Source organism: Fusarium proliferatum (assembly GCF_900067095.1).
Source record: "Fusarium proliferatum ET1 genome assembly, contig: FPRO_scaffold004, whole genome shotgun sequence".
NCBI lineage: Eukaryota > Fungi > Ascomycota > Sordariomycetes > Hypocreales > Nectriaceae > Fusarium > Fusarium proliferatum.
In genome coordinates this window covers 2,805,532-2,821,023 of record NW_022194793.1, presented here as the reverse complement: position 1 = coordinate 2,821,023, position 15,492 = coordinate 2,805,532, and the positions used below count along the sequence as shown (strand labels likewise).

Here is a 15,492-nt window from a genome sequence, read left to right as displayed (position 1 = left end):
CCGACCTCTGGTTACTACCGTAGGCTTGGTGTGGTAAGATCGATCATTTACACACGCTTGGCTTCAAAGTTAAGTCTAATGAACAAAAGAAGCCCTAGATATTTCTTTATCAGCTCTCAATCAGTTCTTTGTCACCCTTTATGCCATGATTGCTGAGTGGCAGTTTATTCAGTTAAAAAACCTAGGCTATGTCAAACCAGTTATCATTTACTTTGTATGGCGAGAGCAGCAGTCCTTTGAGTCTCACCGCTTAATGAGCATCCGCAAGTATAGCTTTCAGCAATATCCCGGTAGACTGTGTCACCAAAGGATGGCTGGTCACATTTCAGACGGTTGTCCTTGACCTGTCGGCCAGGCTAGGCCACGGATGGTGGAGAAGTGAAATAAGCAGCTGAGATACACAGAGTCACTAGCCGTAGCCCTAAATATGAGAAGCCAGGCTCTTCACATAAGAGAAAGCCATTAGTGAGTGGACGATTGTTTAGGTCCAAGTTTGATGTCGTTGCAAGAGGCTCATGTCACTGATAAGGAAGATACCCCACCTTTCCACACCCCACTTCCCGCCCCCGGCAGGGATCCGGAGTAGTAATTAGTCCGTCATTCACTTTACTCACGAAGCTTAGATTCCCTTAGACAAAGCGTCGCAAAGCATTCAGAGTATCATATTTTTAACCCAAAAGGCGGCTCGTCCAATTCGTACCCACGACACCTTCACCATGGCGCCTGTCGATCGCGTAGACCACAATGCCCTTGAGCGTAGGTGTCATGATATTCTGAATTATCAACGTGCGTTAACTCCCGCGTAGAACAGCTCAAGGACATCATCCAAGATCTCTACCAAATAATGGTACAAGTCTCAACCTACGACTCCGTCGGCCGGTCCAGTAGAGAAGTCCTCATCAACGAAATGTAGCATCTCTTCCTACTCCTGCCTTTAGAACCCCGACTAAGAATGTACAGCAAAACCCTCTCCGACTCCCTTCGCACTGTTCACTCCTCCGCCTCTCCCCCAAACAACCTGCCTTCAGTGCCTCCAGAACTTGTCGAATATGTCGAGCATGGCCGTAACCCGGATATCTACACCCGAGAATTCGTCGAGCTCGTGCGCCGTGGTAATCAACTTATGCGCGGCAAACTCAACGCCTTTGGAACCTTTCGCGACATCCTGGCTGAGAATATCACCACGGCCATGCCTGAGTTGCGCGACGATGTGGCCCAGGTCGTCGAGGCCACTGGAGGCGTGCCATCTGGGAGGAGAAACGGTGAGCAGCTGCAACAGAATGGTAATGCTACTAACCATGCCTCGTCGTCTTCTGCTTGAGGGGTTGGCGGAGTTGGATGACTATGATGATTGGCCATGTTGCTCAGGCTACGAGCAAGTTTATTTCAAGCGGTTGCGATTACAGTAGAACCGCAGATTTTATGATACCCTAAGCGAGCGTAATGCCGCGCAACTTAATGTACTATTTCTGGTGCAAGCAGCGTTAAATGTTATGTTTCAATTTTTGTCGTTGACAGCTGCCATGAGGAGTTCATATCAGCATTGACAAGCAAGCTCACACAATGACAAGGATCATTAGCATTGAAATCTTCATAAATGTATGACATGATCAGAACTTTTGCGGACAACCATCTATTATGCCAAGATGTGACATTTTATGTGTGAAACACCCCAGGAACCGATCTAAAGGGTCCGCTGTCCATCCCAGGCCTTCAAGCCCTGACAACAAGCAACTCGCTAACCTCTAGCATTGCTCTGCATTCATTGATGTCTATCCCTCAAATAAACGCCCCAAGGTTATGTTGTGTGGCATAGGATGAGTGAAAATTGCCCATTATATGTGCTAGCCGTTCACAACGACGACAACGGCGTTTTCCTGCCAAAGAGTGGAATGTGCTTCATGCATATGTATGCTGAACCAACCAGAGTCAAAATGAGTATCACCACTTGCCAAGGGAGCAAGACAGCTGCCGCCATGAAGAACTTGCCGTATCGTCGTACAGCATCTACCAGCCGGCCATGGGCATCTTGGCGGCGCTGTTCAAGATCATCCCGGAGCTTACTGTTCCGGGGGGGCTGTGGGTGGAAGTCCTCATCGCTGGTGGTTGCATAGTCGTCGTTTTCCTCTTCTTCGCCATTCTCATCCTCGTCTTCTTCATCATAGAAGCCCGCATCCTCATCCTCACTATCCCATAGGTCGTCATCGTCATCATCCGCGCCGGCTGGTCATGAAAAGTTGAAACCGCCGGGGAATCCTCCACGTTGCCTGGGGTCAGCACCACCAAAGTTGAAATGGGCGCCGCCGCCGCCACCGCCGGGGAAGCCTCCAGCAGATCGGAAACCGCCGCCGCCGAAACCGCCCTGCTGGCCCATCATGCTGAAGAGGATCTCCGGGTCGATGCCGCCCATACCTCCTCCCATGCCACCGCCACCGAACATATCGTTGGGGTCCATAAGATCATCGCCGTTGTCGTAAGCAGCACGTTTCCTAAATGGTATCAGTAACTTATCTAGTCGGTAGGTCTAAGAGATTACTTACTGAGGGTCGCTCAAGCACTCGTAAGCCTCCTGCAAGTCCTTGAACTTCTCCTCGGCATGAGGGTCACCGGGGTTCTTGTCAGGGTGGAGCTTAACAGCCATCTTGCGATAAGCCTTCTTGATCTCGTCACCTGTAGCCGTCTTCTCAACACCAACGATCTTATAGTAGTCCTTGCGTTGGGCCTTCTTGAGCTCAAGCTCCGCCTTGCGGATCTCTCGCATGATAGTACGGTCCTCTGGATCAAGCTCCTGTATGGCCTTCCACTCCTTAACGGCGTCTTCCCACCTCTCGGCACCGCCCAAAGCATTGGCCTTGGTCTTACGGGCCTTCGTGTAACCAGGGTCAAGGTTAATGGCCCGCTCACAGTCGGCGATGGCATCGTCGTACTGCTTGAGCTTGATCTTGCATTGTGCCCGGTTCTGCAACAGCTTCGAGTTCATGCTCTTATTGGAAGGGTCAATTTCCAGAGCATTGGTATACTTCTCGATGGCTTGTTGTAGACGACCTGCCTTGAAGTCGGTGTTGCCCTCCTCCTTCATGCGATCAAGTCTTTGGACAATTCGGAGCCACTTGACAGCATCACGGAAATCAGGATCACAGTTAATAGCCATACGGAAGAACTGGATAGCCTTATCGTTCTCGCCCTGACCATAGAGAACACGTCCTCTGAGAACAAGAGCCTCAGGATCCTGGCTGTTGTTTCGGAGGAGGTTCATAGCAATGTTTTGCGCCTCTCCCAATGAGTTTTCCCGTCCCATTAATAGATAAGCCTCTCCGCGCATAAGCTGCCACTTGCGGGGCTTGCTGACACTAGGACCCAGGCCGCGCTCAGCCAGGTCGAGAGCATGAAGCACCATGGACATGCCAGATCCAGATCCACGTGCGAGAATATCACGGGCAGACTGAATATGATGCAACATCTCCTTCGCAGGGGCCATGTCCTTAGCAGATGGTGGGGGGTCAATGCGGTTGAAGGTTGTCATGGCTTCCTCCGGTCGGCCCATAGCAGTATAGATACGGGCCAAACGCAGAAGAATCTTGGCATTCTGAGGATCATAATCGGCAGCCCTGGAGCAGTCTTCAAGAGCATGCTCATATTGGCCATTAGACATATAAGCAGCAGCTCGGTTGCCTAGATAAGTAGCGGAGAAGGGGAACAGATCGACAGCTGTGATTTTGGGTCAGCATTTGGAGATGCATTCAGCCAGGCTGAAAAGTCCTGGAAATAAGAGGACCCTGATGGCGGGTGGCGATGCATACCTTTGCTGTACTGTTCGATAGCCTTGTAGTAGTTCTTCTCCTTGAAAAATCGGTTACCAGCAGCCTTGTAGGCTTCGGCATCTTCCTCAGGCGTAATTGTTGGGCTTCCAGGGTTGGATTTGTGAGGAGGTGGCGGAGGGGCGCCGTCATCATGACTGGAGCCGTTGGGAATAGGGACGGAAAAGTTGGTCTGGGCTTTCGGGTTGGGAGGAGTAGTTGAACGAGCGCCATTAACAGGCTCGCTGTCGACATCCATGGAGTTACCGTTCATTGCAGCGGCGAGAGCGGATAATCGCTTTCGTTCTTCGGGAGGGAGGTTGAGCGGATGGGTATCGGGCTCGTATTTGTGCCGACGAGAGGAAGAATGGGAGTGAGAATGGCCCGGGTCGGTAGATTGCCTCGACAGTCTAGAAGAACGCGAGGAAGATTTTGTGGACTCGGCGGCGTAAGAAGCGGGCCGAGATAGTCTCTTTGAAGGCTTTGAAGGCGACTTTGCTCTCGCAGGAGAAGAAGGCTCCGAGTATGCGGGAGGTTGTTCGGCCGGATCGTGGTTCTCACGGTCGCGCTCCTCGAAAGTGGCGGATTTCCTAGTAGAGGAAAGAGGAGGAGGAGTGGAGGACGTTGGCTTCTTGCCGCTACCAAAGAAGTTCTTCATTTGAGCCAAACAAAGTTTGGTTCAAACAGATAGAAAACTAATACTTTTAGGTAGACGGGATGGAAGAATCCCCAAGAATCCCCGTAACAAGCTTATGCCGGATACTTTACTTGACCGAGTCGATGCCCTAAACGGGCGTTAAAAAAAAACCGAGTTTTTTTTTTCGGGGCCGGTCGACTTCCAGTTCCTGGCTGGACTGGACTGGGACTGGACTTTATTACTGGTGGCTCCGGGAACGGTCGTGCGGCTCTGAGCCTAAAAGGGGTCGAGTCAAGTTAAGTGTAGTAGGAATGCCGAATACCTTACTACCTAGACAGACGGAGGAGGACCGGAGCAGTGATGAGAGAGGACTACAAGAGTGAAGGCATAAGGTAGATACCTAGGTAGGTAGGAATACAGAGACAAGGAAGAAGTCAAGACAAGCAGATGACAAAAAGGTGATCCAGAGGAAAGAGGAAGAAGAAAACAATCTGGGGGCAGGGAAGAGGAAAGTGATGAGATGATGAAGGAAAAGAACCCTTGTTGAACCAATACGCAGAGCACAGCCTGAACCAGCATTCAGCTGCTAACTTAGGTACCTAGTTAATTAGTTTGAGTCCTCCAGTTAATATGAGCGAACCGGGCTATGGCAGTGACGAGTGACAAGCGACAACGGCCATGTCAATCCCATGGAGCCCAGCCCAGCACAGCAGATTTATCAGCCGCTCTCTCTCTCAACAGAGGCCAAAAGGCCGAACTAGGATGGACAGGACTATGTGTCAAAATCGACACAAACTGCCTGACTTCCTAGTGCAGTAACCCGTTTTCCAAATCTCAGCCTGTCGGATCACTCCAAATTGTGAAAAAAAAGGCTGGGTTCTGCAGGTGTCTCTAGACGTGTGTACATCGTTGCCGGCTCACCACGGGAGCCTGAGCGTTTAAGTTGGGTTGACCACTGAGACATAGCCTGGTCTGGCCTGAATAAGTCTAATGAGAATAAAATTGTGTATCGTACTGTACTGCCGGAATCACGTCAATGTCAGTGTAGGACTGTCATTTCATTCCATCGGCTCTCGGAGACTTTGGCAACACAGGACATGTTTGCCTGCGGTGCGAGTATCTTGTACTTCGTTCCCCAGTGACATTGACAGTTCCATACAGTGACAGATTTCAATTCAATCACATCCATTTAGTATGCCTGGTCGCCACGCGCTTTCAACCCCCACCGCGGAAGGGACCTTGTCTGTCTGGAATTATCACGGACCACAGGTCAGAACCAATGAAGCAAGGACCATGTGTAATGACAATTCAATTGACAGAAAATACACATGATAGGGGTTCTGAGTCTAAATCTGCATGTTAGTAGCAGTGAGTTGTCCTCATTGACAGTTGAGCCAACCAAGCTAGTCCGTACAAGAGGTTGGGAATAGTCCATCAATCTCAAACTACCACCTATGACAGCATCACAAGCATCAAAACTTGTCTTTCTTTACAGCATTGCCCCAATGACAGGCTCCGCAATCACCGATCAATGACAGAATGTCACAACCCAAGACCAAGGCACAGAGGGAGAACAAAGAGATGACAAAATAATCCGTCAATTAATTTGCAGCTGTCAACGTCTCACCCCGCGTAAACTCAACTAATCGTTTTAGTGTCCGTGGCCAGGCCCCGGCCCGCAAATGACTAACCTAATATCGAGGACTTGCGCTTATCCAAACGTCATCTATTCTAGAAGGTTCAGTGGGGCCGAGGACCCTTGACAACGTTTCTCCAGCCATCCTCAATTCTTACAGGTTGCTTTTAGGCGCTCTCACAAGCCTTTCCTGGTCCTCGCCAAACTGCTCAACGCCAGTCACTTTGCTGCAGTCTCCTCAGTCTCCATCTCATTCAAGAGGAGGTGGCGGGTCGATTGCCTGCTCTTGCATCCTTGAGGGGCCTGTTTCGCTTGGCTGCAAATCATTGCAGTCCACGGATATGAATCCGGGGCTACATTTTTCTATACGCAGACACAGCGAGCTCAGCAGGCGGGCAATCGTCCAACACATTTGTTTTACACGGGTTGGATGGCTGGATGCCTCCAGATGTCTTACTGAACGATCATCAACACAATTCTTCCACGTGCAACCAAATCACCCTGGCGGGGTGCTGCACGACTTCGGAAAACGCCTAACATTACACAACAATAGTAATATCAATGTTTGCTACCGTTGACATGACACAAAGTCAAAGTCTCAAGATGGACAGTGTTGACTCGGCAGGAAATGTCCGCGTAGCCGAGGACACTGGCATAAATATTATATAAAGCCGTGTCACTCAAGAGGTGATACAAATGTACATCTAGGAATATACTCTGTTTTAGCTCTTGCATTGGCTATTCACGTAACTTGTTTACGATGTATGAGATGTTTTCGAGATTCTCATCGTCTTTCTTGTTCCTGACTCAAGATGTACCCTTTGACTGATAGAAAGGCTACCGTCGCCGAAGCTGTACTCATTCTTCACATTCTTTGTGCTCATATAGCCCTACATAGTAAACTGTTTGAATGGAAGTTAGGCGAGTTGCTTAAGATTTCAAGTCCAACGAGAATCCTGGGCTGTTCGACTGATTGCAACGCCCTATCCTGCCCATCACCAACAATCGTCAGAAGGGACAACTTCTCAACTGTGTGTGTAGAATGTCAAATGGCTGAGAAATTACTCTTTCAAGTCGCTGCTTAGAGTTCAGGCAATATGCTGCACCCTGAAAGCCCCAGCTCTACTGAAAGTCTCAGAATCCCCTGTCTTGAACCCCCTTTTGTCCGGGGAGGGTTATAGTTGGCCATGAAGCTAGGAAGTAAGCTGAGTCCTCATTGACTGTTTCTTAAGAATGGAGTCAAAAGCCACTGCTATACTCCTGGAATAAGAAGTCTCAATACCGAGTAATTAATCGTGTTCTCATCCGATGTCCTATAGTTGTTACCAAGTGCTATCCCAACCATAAACCATACCCATCGAGCCGAGCACCCTTTTCCGTTACAAAAGCCGCCATAAAGTTACATAAAGTAAACCCAAAATAGCTACACTGACTCCTACCAAGCTCTGTGCCCCACAAACCTTATGGTATCCTTAGGTATCCTCAGAGCTGCGCTAGAGGAAACGCGGATTGATATCGACGGCACCAACACTTAACTGCGTCGAAATGAACGAGTTGTGTCTGAACGGGCTTACCCCTGTAGAGAAGGTAGGCTTTACAAATAAGCTTCATCATCCCCATTATCATGAGACTGGTTATCCGAACCGTTGTTGGAGCCCATGATGGAACCAACAAATTCCTGGTACTTGAACACCTCGCCTCTCTTGGCACCAAGGTGGGCGTTCATATTACGGTTGAAAGCTCGTCGTCCAGTGAAACCATTCATGATCTTATCAACTTCACTGGCAGTCAGAGCCTTCTCGCCGGGCTCGGGTGCTGTATCAAGAAGGGCTTTTCGCAGCTCGACCAAGTCGACCTGACCGCTGTCATCGTCGTCAAAGGCAGAGAAGGCAGACAGCAGCTCGGCGCTTGGTGAAAGTGCTGCAAGTGCATCGGCAAGCGAGTTGAGGAATACTGCGAGAGTGATTGTTTGGGGTGCTGATGGAGGAAAGAATTTGGATACATCGGCAGGGTTTGAAGGCAGGCCTGTTGAGATTGTTAGCTAGTGGTATCTCATTCATCATTCTGGTGGTTCATACCCAGCTGGTTGAGCATGTCAGTAACATCCTCGCGGTTCACGACACCATCACAATCTCGGTCCATGATCTGGAAAGCATCTCGCAATGTTCGGACTTGGGTTGCTTGCAGTTGCGATAGCGCATTGCCATTGCCAAGCGACTTCGATACTGGGGTCCTTGGGGCCACGGCCACCGAAGACATACGCGAAGGCGAAGAATTCATCTCGTCTCTAACAGGTGTCTTGGCCTTTGGTGTCCAGCTGGGTTGTGTGCTTGTGGGAGTTGTTGGTCTAGCAAAGCGCGAGGTCGAGCCGAAGGGTCCTGCCTTTGTCGGTGATCCAGTGGGCGTGGTTTGTCTTAGGGGAGAGGGCGATGCAGGTGACTCGGCGCGACGAAATGGAGAGCTTCGAGTAGGTGAAGAGCCATAGCCCAGAGGAGAAGGCTTGTATGTTATCGGCACAGACTGAAAACAACGGCGTTAGCTGGGACGGGCGTCACTTGTCAGGGATTCTCCGTCATGGAAGAAGTACCATTGTGCTCAACGTGGGTCCGGCGAGCGGAGATGGACAGTAAACAGGTTTATGAGAAGACGAGGAAGAGAAAGGCGATAATTTGAGGTTGATTTAGTGAAATTCTAAGATAGAGACGTATGGTGAAAATGATCAATTAGCTGTGGGATGGATATAGACAACCGTTGTCGTCATTGGGCAAGAATTGAGGTTGTAATGCGCTTTAACGAGGTGTGATCCAAAGTAAACAATGAAAGTGGTTCCCAGGGAGATGCATGATGAACGCCACGAATTGTGTGCCACGGAGAGTTGAGCCACATGTGAAAGCCAAGATTGGAGAGTCATGGCACTCGCATGGCGCTAACAAGCATGGGGGTGTGCTCCAACCACAAGCTGAAAGCTGCAATTCAGGGGACGCAAGGGAACGAGACGACCCTTTTTCTTAGTGGGGAGCATTTTGAGTGGATGAGGGATGTGTTCTGCTGACACTTTTTCAGCTTGAAGATTTTGTAGTGCTAAATGGTAAAGATCCAATAACTTGGCAGAGATGATATTGCGATCAGAAGTAGACTCAGTTAGAGGGATCAGCCGAAAACATGTTTGCGCTTCTCTGAAACTGTGACCAACCGTTTTCAGTTTCAGGGGTTATAGCTACTATTAAATGGGAATGAGGGGGGAAAAGGCTGGACCCGACATAGTGGATAGACACCTAGAATGGGTAACTGAACCCTTTGTCCAGTATCTTTAGAATTCAAAACACCACTTTACTCAAATACACAGCAAATTGATCTATCGTTGGACATTTGATTGATATTGATTGGCTTGCTGGATTAGTACTTCCATCTTCATCTGTCTCCACCCACAAGGAAGTCAAGCCTCGTTGCGCGAGTTGACGCCCACTTGTATGTTAGTACTTTGTGGCGGGAACATGTCTCGGTTACGACACTCTCTTTAAAGCTGTTTCTAGTTCTGCTACATATTCGATAACAAAGTGGTACTGGCTGGTGCTGTACATACTATCACACAGCTGCTTTCGATCGAGGAGAGGAGAATTGTTTAATTCTGTTAATTCAATTCCTCCAGCTGCTGTAACGTCCAAAGTGGAACAAAGCAGAGCAGAGCGTCGATCCCACTGCCTTGCATTACATTACATTGCATGCATTCACCGCATCCTTTCACTCAACCCTCCCTCTCGGACCCCCCGAGCTCGAAAACGAAACGCAGCGCAGCGCAAAATCCCCCGATCCGGAACCTACGAGGGTTCTAAATCGTGAGGGACTCGTGTTTTGTGTCTCGGAACCCCGGCCTCGATCCGCCTTCGGCACTGTCTTAGCTTGTCTTGCATTGCTTTGCATTGTCTTGTCTCGTCTCGTCTCCTCCATTATGGCTTCTTCGTTCCAGTCAACGTTGCCATTCTTGACCAAAACAACCAGCAACAGCGCAAGCAACCACCACGGTCACGGTCATAAACACAGCCTCAGCAATTTCTCCAATGCTTCAGTCTCCAACCGAAGAACCTCCCTGGCTTCGTTTCACTCTTCGCGCCCCGATTCGCAAATGTCACAGGCCTCGCCGCCTCCCTCGAGGTCACCTCTTCCTCCTGGTCCAGAGATCGATCGCATTTCCGATCCCAATTCGCAGTCAAAGACACCTTCGACGGGTCTGTCCTCGCAGCATTCGTCACTTTCTGCTCCTCGAAGGATCAACCCTCATGCACGACCATCGAGAAAGCTTCGCTCGCAATTCCCGCGAAGCTCCACAGAAAACCATGTCGAATACATTCTTGTCGCATCTTTCGACATCGATCGAGGTCCCGTCATGGAGCACCAATACCCGGTTGCGATCACAGGAGACGAAAATATGCTGGCAGAGCTCATGTTGCCCGATCAGGCCCACGCCCGCAACCAGGACTGGACAATCTTCTTTCTTCACAAGGATACAAGTCAGGAAGAGGAGGATGAGGAGCGCAAAGTTAAGGAAAATCGAAAGCAAAGGCGCAAGAGGAGGCGTGATAAAGCCGCTGGTATAATAGACGAGGAGGGTGAAGAAAACGAAGAGGATCTACCAGAGGACGAATGGGAGGACGATGACGAAGACGACACCGAATCTACTGATAGCGAACCTGAGGGCGGAGAGGGCCCTCCCCTAATTTATGTGCTTAATCTGGTCAATACCAAACATGACAAGTCGGTCAAGAGAGGGGCCATTGTCAAGGCCATGGCCATCTGCACGCGGCATCCCTTCTTGCATATCTACAAGGCAAGTAGCCTTGATCCACGATTCTTGTGCTCGTGCACTTGCTAACCGTTTCGATAGCCACTGCTACTGTTGGCTCTGGAAGAATACTTCAAAGCACCTGTCCCAGAGACATTGGCCATGCTATACGATTCAGTAAACGCCATGGATTTGTCTCTCATGCCTAAACTCAGTCTTCTCGAGCGCCACTTATTACAAGCAAGTGACAACAGGGATCTCTTTGTGGAGAAATTCGAACAGATGATTCAAATGCGCATAGCCGAAGACCAGCGCGAGGAGGCAGCAGACCAGTCATTGGATGCGACAAGGAGTCCGACAAAACTGACTGGTATCTCAAGAGCTGGCACAAAGGCCCATGTCGAGGGCGGCCAGTCGATTTACTCTGTTCCCCGCGACACGCATGAGTTTGAGAGCAAGGTCATGTACAAGGGCATACCGATCCCTATCAAAGTGCCTGTTGCTGTCATGCCAGAAACCGTCGGTGACTTTTCACTCATCAAACTCATTCAAAACTTTTCAGATTCTCACCAGAAATCGCCTCAACCATTTGCGCTGCACCCTCACCTCACAACGAACGGAGTCAATACCCACCCCATCATTGTGTTGGCAAATGCGCTCTTGACACAAAAGAGAATCATATTTCTAGGGTACAACATGCCCTCAGGCGAGGTCGCGGAAGCTGTCTTGGCCGCGTGTGCGTTGGCATCGGGTGGTATACTTCGTGGGTTTACACGACATGCTTTTCCTTACACCGACTTGACCAAAATCGACGACCTGCTCAACGTACCTGGTTTTATCGCTGGTGTAACGAATCCCACCTTCGAGCTTCACCCCGAGTGGTGGGACGTCTTGTGCGATTTACCAAGTGGAAGGGTCAAGATCAGTACAAAGATCGACCCTGCCCCTGTGACAGAGGGTCTGCTGTACTTCCAGCAACAAAATGCAGCTTTTGCGGCCATTGCAAGCGGTACCACGAACACAAGCCAGGACTATACGGGTGACAATGCCTTCATGGCTGATGTTCTAAGGAGCATTGCTGCGAGACATGGCGAACGTGTGATCCGAGCAAAGTGGCGCGACTGGGTCGGCAAGTTCACTCAAATTGCAGCCAAATTCGAGGAAAGCGTTTATGGAGCTAGTGCCTTGTACATTGGAGGCGAAGATCAGGACTTGATGCCACCAGGGGCTAATGGGCATGGCTATGTCTGGGCGGATGATACAGCTAAGCATAAGGAGCTTGCTGGTAATGTAACAAGAATCGAAGGATGGCGCAACACACGAAGTTATTACAGCTTCATCCAAGTAGGACACCATACTAAAACAACGGACGACAAAAGCTAACATTTCACAGGATCTGGCACAGATTTATACCATCAGGCCACTGAAGGGTCTTGACTTGGCCCATCTTCACGACCGTTTACGAATGCAACGCTTGACCCCCGCGCAGAGTAGAGATATCTATCTCACCATCTCCAAGCACGTCCACACGTACGATGAGATTTGCCTACTGCTTAGTGTAGCCCCTGAGTCGCACGCTGGATTGTTCTACCTTGCCCTTGGTCTATTCCACAAGGACCGCGAAGTCCGTCTGAGAACAGCAGATCTCTTGGAGCGTATATCCGATCATGAAGCCGGACAGCATTGGTGGAGAAGTCTCAGTCGCTTTGAGAAGCTAGCTTACATGCGGCTCCGTCGAGAGGTGGATGCTGAGATGCAAGCAAAGCTTGAAAAAGAAGGCATAAGCGCTGAAATGGAGAGGATAGTAAGCTGAACGTTTAGAGTTTCCGTGTGGGCGGGCATGTAGGAGTTTATTTATGGGTTAGAGTAACTTTGACGGGTTCTCCAGGAGGTGTCATGTCTGGGTTCGCATCATATACCTTTCAGCACTCATATAGGCGGCGTTTTTCAAAGACATTGGACGAATACAATGGCACGTTACATACGAAATCAATGTAATTCGGAAGAGTAATATTATTTAACTTGCTTTTAGGTTCCTTGGTCGGTGGAGTTACGACCTCTTTTCCGCTATCGTTCAGACCATAGCATCATTGAGAACATTTGCTACTCGAGCATTTCATGTACACAGTTTGAGTATACACCCTGATTTGTTTACCCAGAATGGCGCCGTAAATACATCCAACCGACTTTTGTCAAAAAACTGTTGGTTTCACCCTCTTACAGCGCACTGCGTGGTAGTCACAAGAGTCCAAGAGCCTTGGCGGCGTGCTTGACGTGATCTTCGCCGAAGGTAGAGATGAAGAAGTAAGAGTGGTCATAACCCTGAAGACGGGTTAACATTGTCGTTTGATGGGAATGAGAAACACTTACATCTTGGTACCGGAGAGTCAAGCCCTCAATACCAGCATCCTTGACAGCCTTCTCGAGGTTCTCGGGGAGAAGCTGGCCCTGCTTGTAGAAGTTGTCACCAGTGCCCTGGTCGATTAGCTCGATACATTTAACAATTGCGAGAGAGGCTCGGAACTTACAACATCAATGAGAGCAGGGAAGTTGCCCTTCCAGCTCTTGATGAGCTCGGTGGCATCGTGTTTCTTCCACTCCTCCTTATCCTCACCCAAGTAACCCTTGAAGGCCTTGTCACCCCAGGGGCACTGGGAAGGGTTGGAGATAGGAGCCCAGGCGCTGACACTCTTGTACTTGCCGGGGTTCTTGAGGAACAGAGTCAGTGCACCATGTCCACCCATAGAGTGACCAGAGATAGAAACTCGCGAGGAGTCAACCTCCTTAAACTCCTTGAAGATGAGGTCGGGAAGCTCGTTGGTGATATACGACTCCATCTTGTAGTGTTTGCTGTAAGGGTCCTTCTTGGCATCGATGTAGAAACCCGCTCCACTGCCAAAGTCATATGAGTCGTGCTCACCGGGCAAGTCGAGCTCGCGGGGAGAAGTGTCTGGGTAGAGAAGAGCAAGACCGAGCTTGGAGGCGTGAGCATGAAGGAAACCCTTCTCTGTGACGTTGTCTGGCGTGCATGTGAGGCCAGAGAGGTAGATGAGAAGAGGAGCTGGCTTAGAAGAAGATGCTGAGCCTGGGAGGTAGAGAGTTGCGTTCATGGGTGTGCCGGTAACGGCGGACTTGTGGGAGAGCTTGAGGAAGCGTCCGCCGAAGCTGTTGATGGTAGCATTCGTAGTGAAAGCCATGATGTCACTGTATTTGAGGATTGCTTGGGTCAGACAGAAGCAATTGGGAGGATAAAGTTGCGAATAGTTTCAAGAAGAAAGAGAAAATAAAGTGAAAGAGGAGAAATCCCAGTAGTCAATGGTTATGTTGCTATGAAATAGCTGAGCTTGATCCCAAGGAGGGGAAGCTTCCAGTCAATGGCGAGGTCTGGGGTAACCTTAACCCCACCATTGGTACCCGGATGCCTTCATCAACATGACGAATGCCGAATTATCTCCCGGCTCCGGAATACGGAACCTCCTCCGTGTCACGGGTCGGAGACAAGATAAGAACAGCATGTACACGGGTTGGGGGTTAGCAGAAAACTTATGACTAGAGTTCTAAATTACAAAAAGGCGAGACAGTATGAGGATATCATCCAATGATTTATGATGAACTGAATATGCTGTTTGACTCTTAATGTAGTTCTCAGGATACATCAGTACTACGGTAGAAGGGATGTCGAGATGGTGTGAGTGATTGATTGTTTCATGTATTGTCTCATACTGATAATCGTCAATCATTAGAGCTGTATCTATCTCAGCTTGTATGATCTGGCTGACTGCTAAAAAACAAAACCCCATCGCTAGTATCGCTAACTCCAAATACTCCGTAGCCAGGTGAATTGCCCATTACTCCGTCACCAAGTTTGCCATCCCAATGTAATACCAAAAAAGAGTACTCAATCGCTTTAACACAGAAGGTAAAATGCCAAGAAGATGCAACCGAAAACAACCATGTTGGTGAATTTATATAACCACCCAGGTACCCATTCTGGCTCTCCCTGTACCATCCTTACAATCTTCTCCTAACCGAACAACTTGTCGCTTCTTGTGGTCTTTTTTAGCGAACAATCAAAGCTGTTGAAGAGTTTGGGCCAGCCGACACGAGTGAAATTGAACTTGTATTCATAATTGAAATCGATCGGGCCTAATGTGCATCCCGTAGGGCTCGTACAAGTGTCGTTGCATCCGGTTGTACGGGGGTAACAGTTGAAATGTTCACCATCAGGTGCAAAAGTTGTGACGTTGCGAAGGAAAGGTTCAGAAAGTTGATGGCACTTGTTAAGTGTGTATACCTCGTGGGTGCATGTGCCCGTGGAGTTGGCACCGGTGCATATCAAAAGCTGCGGCGATGAGATGTCAATACCACAGAAAAGAGATGGCCGGTATAGTAGAGAAGAGAGTCAACTTACACCCCCGACTGCCCGCTCCTTCAATATGGGCGCAGCAGAGATGCTGGCGGCAGAAAGAATAGTTGCAATAAGAGTGAAGAACTTCATTGCAGCGGCTGGGACTTGTCTCGGCTGATAATGATAGTGGGAACGAAAGCGTTAGATTGGCGAGTGTTAATGTCTGAGATGAAAGAGTATGAATCAGACAGATTCTTAGCAGAGGTTGGATTTAAGTAAGATATATTAGTACCC

At 49.3% G+C, this 15,492-nt stretch overlaps 6 protein-coding genes across 6 annotated transcripts; 2 read left to right on the top strand and 4 right to left on the bottom strand.

Moving 5' to 3' along the window:
* Positions 1 to 716: 716 nt before the first annotated feature.
* On the top strand, positions 717 to 1,321 carry FPRO_05085 (uncharacterized protein; the record flags this gene model as incomplete). Its single annotated transcript, XM_031230664.1, has 3 exons — positions 717 to 756; positions 807 to 909; positions 961 to 1,321. 3 exons carry the CDS (start codon positions 717 to 719, stop codon positions 1,319 to 1,321), a joined length of 504 nt encoding a protein of 167 aa, XP_031080778.1.
* Positions 1,322 to 2,227: 906 nt separating this feature from the next.
* Positions 2,228 to 4,455, bottom strand: FPRO_05084 (uncharacterized protein; the record flags this gene model as incomplete). The annotated part of the gene is made up of 3 exons (XM_031230663.1): positions 2,228 to 2,489; positions 2,541 to 3,708; positions 3,801 to 4,455. The coding sequence occupies 3 exons, from the start codon at positions 4,453 to 4,455 to the stop codon at positions 2,228 to 2,230; spliced, it is 2,085 nt and encodes a 694-aa protein (XP_031080777.1).
* Positions 4,456 to 7,664: 3,209 nt separating this feature from the next.
* On the bottom strand, positions 7,665 to 8,660 carry FPRO_05083 (uncharacterized protein; the record flags this gene model as incomplete). Its single annotated transcript, XM_031230662.1, has 3 exons — positions 7,665 to 8,095; positions 8,149 to 8,590; positions 8,658 to 8,660. 3 exons carry the CDS (start codon positions 8,658 to 8,660, stop codon positions 7,665 to 7,667), a joined length of 876 nt encoding a protein of 291 aa, XP_031080776.1.
* A 1,359-nt stretch (positions 8,661 to 10,019) lies between these two features.
* On the top strand, positions 10,020 to 12,663 carry FPRO_05082 (uncharacterized protein; the record flags this gene model as incomplete). The annotated part of the gene is made up of 3 exons (XM_031230660.1): positions 10,020 to 10,844; positions 10,953 to 12,194; positions 12,244 to 12,663. 3 exons carry the CDS (start codon positions 10,020 to 10,022, stop codon positions 12,661 to 12,663), a joined length of 2,487 nt encoding a protein of 828 aa, XP_031080775.1.
* Positions 12,664 to 13,088: 425 nt separating this feature from the next.
* On the bottom strand, positions 13,089 to 14,047 carry FPRO_05081 (putative esterase D; the record flags this gene model as incomplete). Its single annotated transcript, XM_031230659.1, has 3 exons — positions 13,089 to 13,172; positions 13,221 to 13,325; positions 13,379 to 14,047. 3 exons carry the CDS (start codon positions 14,045 to 14,047, stop codon positions 13,089 to 13,091), a joined length of 858 nt encoding a protein of 285 aa, XP_031080774.1.
* An 827-nt stretch (positions 14,048 to 14,874) lies between these two features.
* On the bottom strand, positions 14,875 to 15,348 carry FPRO_05080 (uncharacterized protein; the record flags this gene model as incomplete). Its single annotated transcript, XM_031230658.1, has 2 exons — positions 14,875 to 15,192; positions 15,262 to 15,348. The coding sequence occupies 2 exons, from the start codon at positions 15,346 to 15,348 to the stop codon at positions 14,875 to 14,877; spliced, it is 405 nt and encodes a 134-aa protein (XP_031080773.1).
* Between the last annotated feature and the right edge of the window lie 144 nt (positions 15,349 to 15,492).